General features: G+C 38.0%; 2 protein-coding genes across 3 annotated transcripts; both read left to right on the top strand.

Annotated features, from left to right (window-relative positions):
• Positions 1 to 5,719: 5,719 nt before the first annotated feature.
• gdf9 (growth differentiation factor 9) lies at positions 5,720 to 8,530 on the top strand. 2 transcript variants are annotated; one of them, XM_087849067.1, is made up of 3 exons: positions 5,720 to 6,095; positions 6,961 to 7,029; positions 7,590 to 8,530. In XM_087849067.1, exons 1-3 carry the CDS (start codon positions 5,720 to 5,722, stop codon positions 8,528 to 8,530), a joined length of 1,386 nt encoding a protein of 461 aa, XP_087705193.1. The 2 variants fall into 2 exon arrangements, with proteins under 2 accessions (XP_087705193.1, XP_006781600.3); XM_006781537.3 differs by lacking the exon at positions 6,961 to 7,029.
• A 1,756-nt stretch (positions 8,531 to 10,286) lies between these two features.
• On the top strand, positions 10,287 to 11,833 carry uqcrq (ubiquinol-cytochrome c reductase, complex III subunit VII). The gene is made up of 3 exons (XM_006781538.2): positions 10,287 to 10,394; positions 11,039 to 11,210; positions 11,653 to 11,833. The coding sequence occupies exons 2-3, from the start codon at positions 11,057 to 11,059 to the stop codon at positions 11,745 to 11,747; spliced, it is 249 nt and encodes an 82-aa protein (XP_006781601.2). The 5' UTR covers positions 10,287 to 10,394; positions 11,039 to 11,056; the 3' UTR covers positions 11,748 to 11,833.
• The last annotated feature ends 808 nt before the right edge of the window (positions 11,834 to 12,641 follow it).

The raw sequence follows: 12,641 nt of genomic DNA, 5'->3' as shown, positions 1-12,641 counted from the left end.
GCATTTCTGTACAAAAACATTTTTCTACACACTATATTTTAACATTTTTGAATAATATCACCCCTTATCAATAAATCAGGAATAGAAAAAAAAAAATGCAGCATTTTACATTTTTACCCCTAAGTCCACTCAAAATGCTCTGGCTGACGTTCATCTGTAGCCGTTTACGTTAGCAATATGCTGGGTGCATACATCTATTTACTCTGGAGGAGGCTTTGTGAAAGGAGTCCGAAATGAGTCAATGAGCCAGTAAAACTCACTTCTGTTAGATGACACTGATATTGAGGATATTCTGAACTTCTCTGCTGCAAAGCACTTCTATATCTGCCAGTGTATCTAACATCGTTGGACTCTGATGCTTAGTGAATAAACTCTCATGCAAAATGAGAATGTAACCAAACTGTTTTTCAGAGGCAAGGTGTGATTTTCAGGACGCTCGAGCCTAACATAAGCTGGCATAATGTTAGCTAATACCAGCTATTGTTGATGTTTAGATCCCAAAGATAATGGAAATAACAATACAAATTAGTCATCTGGCACAGTATGTCAGGTCCAATGGTGAGAAGCTGTTCAGTAAACATAAACCCACACTTCTAGTGATGACATGACAAAACATACTGTCACATTTGACGAGCTTTTCCCAGAGAGCGGATGGAGGAAATAAACAGTTACTGTCAAAAACTACACACATTTGTCTGGGACATGGTCCAGATTGGTTATTTCAAACTCACCACATAAATCTGTTGGCAGCCTTTTCAAGATGTCCAAATAAAATGGTGTAAAAAGAAAAAAAGGAAAAAATGTACTAGGAAGCTGGCAAAAAGTAAATTTTATTTGTATGGCTTGTTTATGTTCTTTATAGCATAATACTGTACTGTTCTCAAACTTATTTAATTATTAAGTTGAGTTATCGGTTACCGTGTTAATAGGAACCAATGGTTCCTGCTGGGATCCCATTTCCCTGAAACATACAGAATACCCTTACTAACACGTTCGTCTTTGCAGTTAAGTTTAAAATAGCAGTTCAGTTTAACTGCTTAAGCTTGCTAGCTTACGCCTAGGAGACAGCATACGCTTATATAAAACGGTCGGTTGATACTTCCAATAAATAATCAGCCAACTATATATTTCTTGACAATTTTTTGCTTTAGGTTAGGTTTGCTTTAGGTTTTTCGCTTAAACTTAAAACACAAGAATAAGAGTGGCGCCGGACGTTTGGAGGAACCTCTTCAAAATATAAAACTTTTTTTTTTTTTTTAAACTTTATTTAACAAACAATGAGTATACAACATACGAACAGATGAAGTATACAAAACAACAGAACATGAACACAAAAAGCCAGGGGTAAAAGAAAAAGGTAACAATTATAAGAATACACGCAAAAATTCATATACATATATTGTTTTGAGAGCCTTTTTGTTGGTGGAGTCTGATATTGATTGAATGTACATTTCCACATCCTTAAAAAAATGACAGAAATATGGTGTTTTGTTAGTAAACTTACATTTATGGATAAAAAATTTAGCTAAAAGTATTAACAAATTTATCATAAAAAAAAACATTTATCATACTTCTTGGGGAACTTAAAGAAACAGAATAAAACATTTTCCCATCGTAAAGAAAACTCCCTTAAAATATGGACAATAACAAACCTGCTAAATTCCTTCCAGAATCTCTGTGTAAAAGAACAGTACCAAAAAAGATGTGTCACAGTTTCTGGATGATCCCCACAGAAAGTACAATTAGTATATATGTCCCTTTTAAATTTTACCATGTAGTGACTGGCTGGATAACATTTATGTAGAATTTTAAATGAGACTTCTTTCACCTTATTTACAATCAAATATTTATGGGGGATCATCCAGACTGTCTTCCACTTGATATCTGGAACATATCGGTTCCAATAAGATATTATATATGGGAGAGAGACGATATCTTCTTGGAATAAACTACGTATTCTCTTATTGCTGTTACCAAGTTCCTGTGAAAAGCAGATTTTTCCTATTGGTGACTCAGCTGGATCAGGGAGAGTGACTGAGGTAGATATTGAGCTGTCAGTGTTTTTATATAACATTAAAGTCCCTGAGGGTATGGCACCAAGCACCATTAAGAATTCCTGAACACTGATTGGAAAATTATATAGTGCAATAAAGTCGTTGTAAGTAAGTAGTTGTCCCTCTTTATTAACCAGCTGAGCCACCAATAAGATCCCATTTTGGACCCAAGTTTCCAGGAAAAGTGATTTATTTTTATATAAAATATCTCTGTTGTTCCAGATAAGGTATTTGTGAGGTGAGAAGTTGGGTTTATAAATGAGGGTTTAAGAGGACCTGCTTATGGAAGGATGAAAGCTTTACAGGAAGTTTCTCAACATTGTAATTACAATTTAAAATAAAATTAAAGCCACCAAAACGAGAGAAAATATGATATGGTATAAAGTTCCAGATAGAGGTAGGGTTTTTAAGAAAATGTTTAGCCCAATTAATTTTGAAAGTGTTATTTAAAGTAGAAAAGTCTAAGACGTTAAGCCCACCTGATTCGTACTTATTCATCACAACAGTTTTTCTAATATAATGCGTACGGTTTTTCCATATAAAATCAAAGAGCATACGGTCAATATCTTTACTAATTTTCTTATCCAGATGTAAGGAGAGAGCAGCATATGTTAATCTGGATATCCCTTCAGCTTTAGTAAATAACACTCTACCTTTCAACGACAAGTCCCTTTGCAGCCACTGGTTGAACTTTTTTAGGGTTTTCTGTATAATTGGAGTGAAGTTTGAAGAGCATCTTGATTTTTGGTCTTTGGATATTAACAGTCCCAAGTATGTGACTTCTTGTTTAACAGAGATATTACAGATAGTATTTGCAGGGCAGTCTTTAATTGCTAGTAACTCACACTTTTTTAGATTTAGGCATAAACCAGAGGCCTCAGAGAAATCCCTAATCACAGTAAGAGCTGGAGGGATTTGGTTTGCATTCTTCAAGAAGAGTGTGGTGTCATCGGCTAACTGGCTGATGACAAGCTCCTTATCAGCTATGGTGATTCCTTGTACAACACTGTTTGAAATATTAGTTGCAAGAATTTGTGTACAAAGTAAAAATAAATATGGTGAAATAGGACATCCTTGGCGAATACCACGTTTCAGGTCAAATCTCGGGGTGGAGCCGTTAATCATTTTAATAGAACTATTGCCATTTGTGTATAAGGTTTTGACAGCTTTACAGAAAAACTCTCCAAAGCCAAATTTTTCCAAAGAGTGGAAAATAAATTGATGTTCAATTGTATCAAAAGCCTTATAAAAATCCAGGAAGAGAATGAAGCTATTGTCAGGTACCAAATCAGAGTAATCAAGTAAATCCAAAACCAGTCTAATGTTATTAGAAATGTGTCTGTTTCTCATAAAGCCTGATTGTGTCTCATCAATAATTGTTTCCAAGACCTCTTTAATTCTGTTAGCAAGTATTATAGCCATAATCTTATAGTCATTATTGAGCAGGGAGATGGGTCTCCAATTATCAATAAAGAGTAAGTCTTTGTTTGGTTTTGGAATAAGTGTTATGAGACCTTGAGTAAGAGAAGGAGGGAGGGTGTTATTCTCTATACTTTCTGTAAAAACCTGCAGTAAAAACGGAGCCAGGAGATTAGAAAATGATTTATAAAACTCTGCAGTCAAACCATCTGTGCCGGGAGATTTATTGGCCTTAAGTGCAGAAATGGAATTACAAACTTCCTCCACAGTCAGAGGGCTGTCACAATAACTTCTATCTTCCACAACAATAGTTTTTAGGTTTTTAATATTATTGAAAAATCCTGTTGAGACATCCTCATTATATTTTGAGTTGTATAGTTTAGTATAGAATTCGGCACAGAAATGTGAAATTTCTCTAGGATTGTCAGAGACAATGCCATTAATATTTAGTTGATGAATAGAGTTTGTTTTCGATCTGTATTTTTCAAGCCTGAAAAAGTAAGCAGAATTTTGTTCGCCCTCCTCCAGCCACCTCTTCCTGGATCTTATGAAAGCACCCTCAGCCTTGCGTCGATATAAACCGTCCAATTTATTTTGAAGTTCTAGTAAACTTAATTTATCTTCGTCTGAGATTTCTTCTGGGGACTTCTGGTAATAAGAGGCAATTCTGCTTATTACTTCTTGTTCTTCAGCTTTCCTTAATTTAGCAATTTGACTCCCATATCTTCTCAAGAATTTGCATGCTTCAAATTTAAAAAGTTCCCAATTGGTACAAAAGGACTTCTCTCTGTTAGCTTTGTTCCAATAATAAACAATTAATTTATTAATCTGCATGTTAACTATTTTATCTTTTAGTAAAGAATTATTTAACTTCCAATAAGAGAATTTATGAGGTATATTATCCAATGTAAACATTTGGACGTTAATGTGAATTGCTCTATGATCAGTGAGAGGGGTGGCAAGTATATTAACGGTAATATTATCTTTATCAATACAGTCAGAAACAAGCCAAAAGTCAATACGTGATTGCCTGGATCCTGTCTTATTGCTCCAAGTAAAGAGTCTATCATCTGCAAATTTTTCTCTCCAAATATCCACAAGATTAAATTTTCCCATAAAATTTTTTAAGTTTGCACTGTATGAAGACTGCTGCCCTGGAGGCCACCTATCAACCATATTGTCTAAAGCGATGTTAAAGTCTCCACCAATTAAGAGGACTGAATTTGGGTATTTGGAGAGCCAGAAATTAATTCTTTCTTCTAAGCAAAATATAAAACATATTGCCAACATGTTTGGTTTTTGTTAGCTTAAATTCTTCCTTATCCATGCTGCGAAAACTCAGTTCAGTTTTTTTTATATCTATATCTATAGATATAAAATAAATCTATGTTATAAAATGAGGTAAATAAAAATGTTGAAACAAGCATTTAAACAAACAAGAAACGCACCAGAAACACATAAACAATAAAATGATAAATGATGCAGCAGATATAGCTGCACAGTGGTATTTTTATTATTAGGTGGAAGCACTAACAAGGCGTGTTTATATATGTTTTCTTTTCCTTTCCTAAGATTTTGAGGTAGGTTATTCCAATGTTTGGCAGCAAAAATTGGGAGAGCTGCGCCCCCAGTTTTTCTCCGCGAGTACTACTGGATAACTAAAAATTAAGCAGCATAGGATCTAAAACTTACAGAATTACAGAAATATAAAAAGGCAAGAGACCATTTCAGATTTTATATGCAGGTAAAAGTAAATAATTTAAATAACAATTTAAATAATTTCTGAGATACTGGTAGACTGTGTAGCTCTGCTAAAATTCACCTACCTTAGGATTAAATGTATTTAAATTTGCTAAAATGTGTTTCAAATCTGTTTAGAGGGCTCGGTTTCCCACTTTAAATGTTTAAATGTGTAGTCTGACCTGGTTTTTACAATAACCGGAAACGTACTTCAATACCAGAAGTTAAAGATTCACAGTTTAATCAGAGCTGGTGCTTTACAAAACACAGTCCTCTCACTTATGCTACATATAAAACAAGCTCGCTGCAGTTCTGATTCTTATTTTTCACACGACCAAGCAGGGGCTCCTGCAGCAGCTTTCTTTTACGTGACAAAGTAATATGAGTGATGGAGCTGATTGCCCACACCTGCGCGTGTTGATCAGCGGCAGCACGTGTTCGCTCCTGTTGACCTCGAGCTCTCCACAGAGAGTCCCGATAGGTTTTGACCGGTTTCGTTGTTTATAATGGAAAAACAAATGCTGATGTCAGCTGCCCTTCGTCGTTTTCGCACTGTCGCTCTGCTGCTGCTCGTCACCTGCAGCTTCCCACTGGTTGCGCCCTCCAGGCCTGCCACTAACGCGCTGCACACACTGACCGACTTCACCTACCAGTACGACAGCATCTTCTCCCCGCTGCTGAAAGCTCTGTCGGAGCACGGGGGGTCGAGGTGGAACCCCGGTCTGAAGAAAAAGCTCAAACCCGAGCACAGGTACATGAAATATCTGACGGAGGTTTACAAGAAGTCCTCCAGAGTGCAGAGGAGTGTGGACGGGAGCAACATCTACAACACTGTCCGACTGATCAAGCCACAGGATGAGTGCCTGGCACAAAGTAACAAAGGTGAGCAAGTCACACGGACAGGTGACTGCACTGGAGAAAACAAAACAGTCATGCAGCACTGATGCTCCATGGCCATTTAAATAAACGAATAGGCTCTGAAACATCACACACAGCCTTAAAACACCCCAAATGATAGTTACTAAGGGTCATGTGCTTAAGATTATAGAGTTTCAATGATTTGGAGATATAGGTCACTTTTTCAAAGATGAGGTAAAGCAAAGCGAGATTACCAGAGCTTCCTGGATCTCAGAAGAACCTCAAGCCCCAGATGCACCCTAGGATAAGTATCTCAGTTTATATTTGGTAACATAAATAAAGTTTTTGAGTCAAATGTCCTAACAAACTGACTCAACACAGAACAAAAAGTGGTTCATTTAATGGTATTACAATGTTGTGACTGTCTTATGTTTCACCTTACCTAGACATTAACCATACCTTATACTACATCTCATCATCTTACACTGACCTGACCCACTTCTCTCTGCTGTACCAGGGGCAGACTGAGATCATACGTAAATAATTCCAGTCCACCATGTACATGCAATACACTAACCACTGATTTTACAGGTTGTGCGTTGATGTTAGTTATAAATGAATAACTTTATTCATATTATAACATTAAAAAAGGCAACCTGGGACTGCCAACAATCCTAAATACTGAATTTCAAGGTAATGCTATGGCTTTTGGGGCACCTGGATAAATCATTAGGCTGCATGTATGGTGAGTGTTTGTTTGATCTGGTTCATAACTGGGATGTTTTTTGCAGCATTTAGCTGACTTTTCTTTCTCATTTTTATTCCCTCCCTCTCTGCCTATATTTCTTCCCCAGATCATCCATTTTGCTCTGCGCTTTTTTGTTATTAGGCAGAGCAGCAGGTAGATGTTCGCTGCCAAGAGATGCACGTACATTTGCACACACCCTCGCTCAACTAGGTGCGCTGTTTGCACTGTTGACACACAAACTCACTAGGCCAGTGTGGTGAAGTTAGTCATACCTGCTGTGAGGATTGTGTTGCTTGCTATCTTTTTTGCAGACAGGGGACAGATATATTATTTATAGCTTCTAATATACAACACATAATATCTTAAATGGTCCAAACCACATGTATGGTTTCACAGATATTAAAGCTTGAGGTCTTTTTTTTTTTTTTAGTCATTCAACTTTAGTGTGATAATACTTGGGTATGCTACAATATACCAATATTTCTTATTCTATATATTTTTAAAAGTGTGCAAAAGTTGTTGTTTTTTTTATACAAAAAGTGTGCGTTTTTAGGGGTTTTTGTTTGTAACTGATTATGGAAACACATTATTGTCACTAATCCTGCATTTTTAACTTCCCTTAAAAGTAAAATGTCATTGGTGGAATTGGCTACATGTATAAGTTGTGCATGTTTATTCAACCTAATTAAAATTTGGTGTAATCTTGAGCACGTCTGCATCATGACATGATGGTGACTTTCTGCCCTTTGTGTTCTTGTGTTCTTCCACAGAGAGTTTTATGCAGGATTTATCCTACAGCCTCCATCAAGTGAGAAGAAAAGAGCAACTTCTGAACTCGGCCCTTCTGTACAGTTTGGACCATGAAAGTTCAGCACCTGTCAGCTCTCTGTGTTACATCACTATCGAGGAGTATGAGCGGTCGAATCAGTGCCCGCTCTGTCCAGGGGTCCAACGTGCAGTGAACTTTTCAGCCAGCACAGGCAGGAGGAGCTGGAGAAACTGGGTGGAGGTTGACATCACTTCATTTTTTCTGCCTCTCCTAAAGTTTCCAAAAAAGAACATACACTTGCTTGTCAACATCACCTGCCCAGAGGAACAAAGATCCAAGGGCAATGGTTGCAAAGGTCCCCTGGAGATCACCTTGAGGTCCCCTCCTCTACTTCTTTACCTCAATGACACCAGTAAAATCGCCCACCAGAGGTCACTAGAGAGTGCTAAAGCAAGTAAAAGGCCATCTGTGGCCTTTAATAATTTTCAGAAGGAGGGGGCTTTAAAACCAGAACGCAGGCGTGGTCGCAAGAGGAGATGGAAGAGGGAATCTCCAAAGAGCAAACGAGATGATACAAGGTTGGACATCCAGCTGCCTGAGCTTCTCTCAAGTTCCGAATTCCCAACACGTGACTGCGCCTTGTATGATTTCAGGGTGCGCTTCAGTCAGCTCAAACTGGACCACTGGATTGTGTTTCCTCCTAAGTACAATCCCAGGTACTGCAGGGGAATCTGCCCGAGGATCACGGGCTTCATCTACGGGTCACCCGTCCACACCATGGTGCAAAACCTCATCTATGAGAAGCTTGACTCCTCTGTTCCCAGGCCCTCGTGTGTCCCCTCCCACTACAGCCCCCTCAGTGTCATGATCTTTGAAGAGGACGGCTCTTACGTCTACAAGGAGTTTGAAGACATGGTCGCCACCAGGTGTACATGTCGCTAAGCCAGCAACCAACATGCCTTTCTGTTTTTCAGGCTGATCAGAATGTCAACAAACCCTCATCAGCAGTCATCACACAGGTGGACTGTTTCGAAGCATCAAATATTCTGACCAGGCTCGGTGATTTCATGAATTTATAAAATCGTTGTGCATGAAAGAAGTTTGGTCTGGAGCAGGTGTGTTTACTTAAAGTATTTTATCATGTAAAAGTGTGGCATTTATTTCGGTTTTGTTAAGGCAGAAAAGGTGCAGATGAATCCTGATCTTCAGCTGTTAGAAATGTTGTAATGAATCTAACACACTTGAAGATAAAAATGTGTGATGTATGATTTATTTTAAGTTTGCTTGTTTTTGTTAATTTATTCTGGGTGGGTTGTCTGTCATTATTCTTTAATTTAACACAATTTGCCAAATTTTAAGTAGCCCTGTTCTGGACAAAAAGAAAAAGCAGTCACAAACGCTTCCCAAACCTTTTACATATCGTTTTATTCATGGGGATTACAGACGTCTGTCTGCATAATGTCCAGAATGAAAGTTGTCGAGGTTTCAGTGTGTATTTATTACTTCTGGTCACTGAGTGACTGCATACGTGTGAACTGACTGCATGCTTATATATTTGTACTGGTTGAATGAGACTAAATGCATGTCATGTCTATTTATGCAAACTGAATGAATTCACTGTGTGTCTGTGCTCAGCTTAGGAATATTCGAAAGAATGAAATTATGTAGGCAAAAGTTGAAAAAAATTAAAAATAACATGCATAAACCTTGTCTTTGTCTAAATGGAATTATGTGAAAAGCTATGAGCCACTAAAGAAAAGAGCGTTTTACTGTTGGAATAGTGTTTTCTTTGTACAATGCTAAATACAGACGAGTGGTGCTGAAATTGAGGAAATCTACTGAAAAAGAAAAGTTTTATGGCCAGATGAGACAAAGATTGAGCTATCTGGCCACAGAGATGAGAGGTGTCTTTCTTCATCACCTTAAATCAAAGCTAGACAGTATGAACTTAGATCTAATTGGATGTTCCAACAGGACAATGATGCCAAGCATACATCACAAGTGGTTTTGGAATAAATAAAGCAGACTAATATTACACTTTTGTAATGGTCTTGCCAAAACGCCGGCCTCAACCCTTGTGAAAAATTGTGGACTATGTTTAAATGCCCAGTCATCGCCTTGAAAGTAATCAATTTAAATGAACTACCAACTGTGCCGTGAAAAGTGGTCATCCAGCCAAAAATATGCCTCAAGCTTATTTATGGCGACCAAAGTTTCTGGTTGAAGTGCAACACGTTAAGAGACATTTAGCTAAATATTAGTGGGAGTGTATATATTCATATTTAAGCCTGTATACAGATGTACACTAAAGAAAATCCAACACAAATTCAATTCTGCACCCAATTCTTGTTTTTTTTTAAGTGATTAAAGATCTATGATGCACAATCATCCCACCGTAGATCATTGAATAAAAATTAACATGACATCCATTCCCACGATGAGTGTATGGGAACTTTCGACCACAACTTTACTTGTTTTGCTTAAAGTCCTAACTGAGGAAAAAAACCTTCAGAGCTTAGTCGATTAATATTGGCACCTTCTGAGTGTGATTTGCTGTTGCAGCTAGGATCTGCGGCCTAAACTAGATGATGCCCATAATCAAATATTGGAATATCTGAAAACACACGAGCACAGTATTAATAGACCTGGAACTAGAAAAAACACATTTTCCTCACTCAGATCATGGCTTGCCGTTTAAACCCCAGCCCGTCAGGCGGCAGTAATGCCCTCGGCGTGAGCTGACGCCTGAATAACAAAGGTCGACGGACACCGGAAGTGTTCAGAAACACCGTGGACAAGCAAAGCGGTGAGTCTCAATGTCATTATTTCAACTGGAAAGTTTTTCTTGAATTTTTCCGTAATACCAAAACGTGATATGTCAGTAAATTTTATAGCGAAACTGAACTAGTGTGAGCCTATTGCGATTCAAATACCACGCTTTCGTGCAAGCTCAAGGTCTGTTTGTACCTCAGGAGCTAGCCTGTTTGAGCTAACAGACGAGCTAACGTCTAGCGCGGCTAACCTTAGCTCGTTTGGGATTTTAATTTTGTGTTCTTTGAGACAGGCTATGGATCAATAATCTGGCACCCTTTTGGGGCTTCTGTGTTAGTGACTATCACAGGAAGTCTTTAAGACAAGAGCAGGTGATTGTTTATGTAATACTGTTACATAAAACCGCTTTATAAAGCTGACTTGTGAACCTCATTACATAAGCTAACGTTTAAATGACGACTTTACGTTAAAGTTAATACGACACGTATGTATTGCCCTTTATGTATACTCAAAATTCAGTAACCCCAATAACTCCCTTTCCAGTGTCAGGCTGGTTTCTGAGGAGAGCATTAGATATATTATCCAGCTATTGGGTTAAAAATATTTGCTTTAAATCCAGCTCACAGAAACACTTAAGCACTGATGACTGTGTTTGTATGCGTCTTGCTGTCTTTTCAGCCCAGCTCTCCAGTAAACATGGGACGCCACTTTGGAAACTTGGCCAAGGTCAGGCATATAATCACATACAGTCTGTCCCCTTTTGAGCAGAGGGCTTTCCCCAACTACTTCTCCAAGGGAATCCCAAATGTGTGGAGGAGGGTCACGTCGTCTTTCTTCAAAGTTGCACCCCGTGAGTGTTTTTCTTTTACATTATGTTAGGATTCTGGTGTACCAGCTCATTGTGTCAATATCAGTAAATTCTTATAATTAAATAAGAGCATATGTGGCATGCTTGGCCTGTTTGTTTCAGCTTTCAGTCGTTCATATTTTCCTAGTTAAACTTCACCTGGAATCTGGAAGTTGGGTTCTGAGCTAAAAACGCTTGTATTTTAAGCTAGAAAAATACAAGCGACCTGTTAAATTAATTGATTGTAAGTTTGACCATAACAGTATTTGTGCTAATATAATAGAAATGTTTTAGTCGTGTCATGTGTGAAGCATGAGTGAAGATTTGAAGAGAACGGAGAGAACAGACAATATGATTTTTAAGGATTTACTAAAGACACTTATTTCACAGTAAGGTGCATAAAGTGTCAAATCGCTAATGTGTTTTGTCATCATCCTTTTTTCAGCAATGATCCTTATGTATCTGACCTACAGCTGGGGCAACAGCGTCCATCAGCAGGGCAAGAGGAAGAATTCAGCCGACTACGAGAACGATCAATGAACACGCACCGCCTTTCTAAACTGCCCTCTGTTTATAATTCCAAGTCTGTATGTCTAACCAATAAAAAGTGAAAATATTTATGTGAATCAGTTTTGATTGACTGTTGGTTCACTTTAATTCCTAACATTGAATGACAAAATAAAAAATAGTTAAGTTAGAGTGTGACATTTGGAGGATAAGTGTGGTACTCTCACAAATGACGTTTGGTGATGTTCTGGCCAATCATCTGATGCCTGTGCACACCAGTTTGTCATGTTTTCACTTAGAATGTGGTGGATGTTGTGATAGGGTTGCAGTTTTAGATGTTCTAATACATATTTTTGCATTAAATTAATTTATCAGTGCACAGAAAAAAAATGTGGTTAAATGTTGGAATCTGTGTTTGAGCCAGTTTGAACAGTTTGATGGGATTATTTGCTATTTTTGATCCCATGAGAGTAATACTGATGAGACAGAAATGGTTCAACTGCAGAAGTTAATACTAGTCAGTCATAAAAGCAGTGCTGAGGAATGGATATATAAGACATATAAATGTATTTATTTTCAAGCTCAGTGTTTCTGGAATCATCCCCACGCTTTGAGTCCGAGGGGTGGAGGCAGTGCCACAGCTGTCTTTTTGCATGACAGTGAACTTTATATACTGTATTCCTTCCCTGTGTTAGTTGAATCTCCAGATTCATGAGTGTCTAATAAAAGTAGGCTGATTGACTTTGTGATGTTGTAGAATACAGTGTCCTGCTGACCACAGTCACTGGTGAGTGCTGTTGCCATGGCAGGATCTGCAACAGCGTAGGTGGGTACTATGTGTCAAAGTAAAAGCAGAACATTCTGTTGTAACAACATGATTTTGCATCACCTGATGCTGATTTGCTGATGTGACTGCTTGATATGTTT

This window comes from Neolamprologus brichardi, chromosome 2, assembly GCF_056152115.1.
Source record: "Neolamprologus brichardi isolate AB-2024 chromosome 2, ASM5615211v1, whole genome shotgun sequence".
Taxonomy (NCBI): domain Eukaryota; kingdom Metazoa; phylum Chordata; class Actinopteri; order Cichliformes; family Cichlidae; genus Neolamprologus; species Neolamprologus brichardi.
This window is presented reverse-complemented; position numbering and strand designations above follow the sequence as displayed.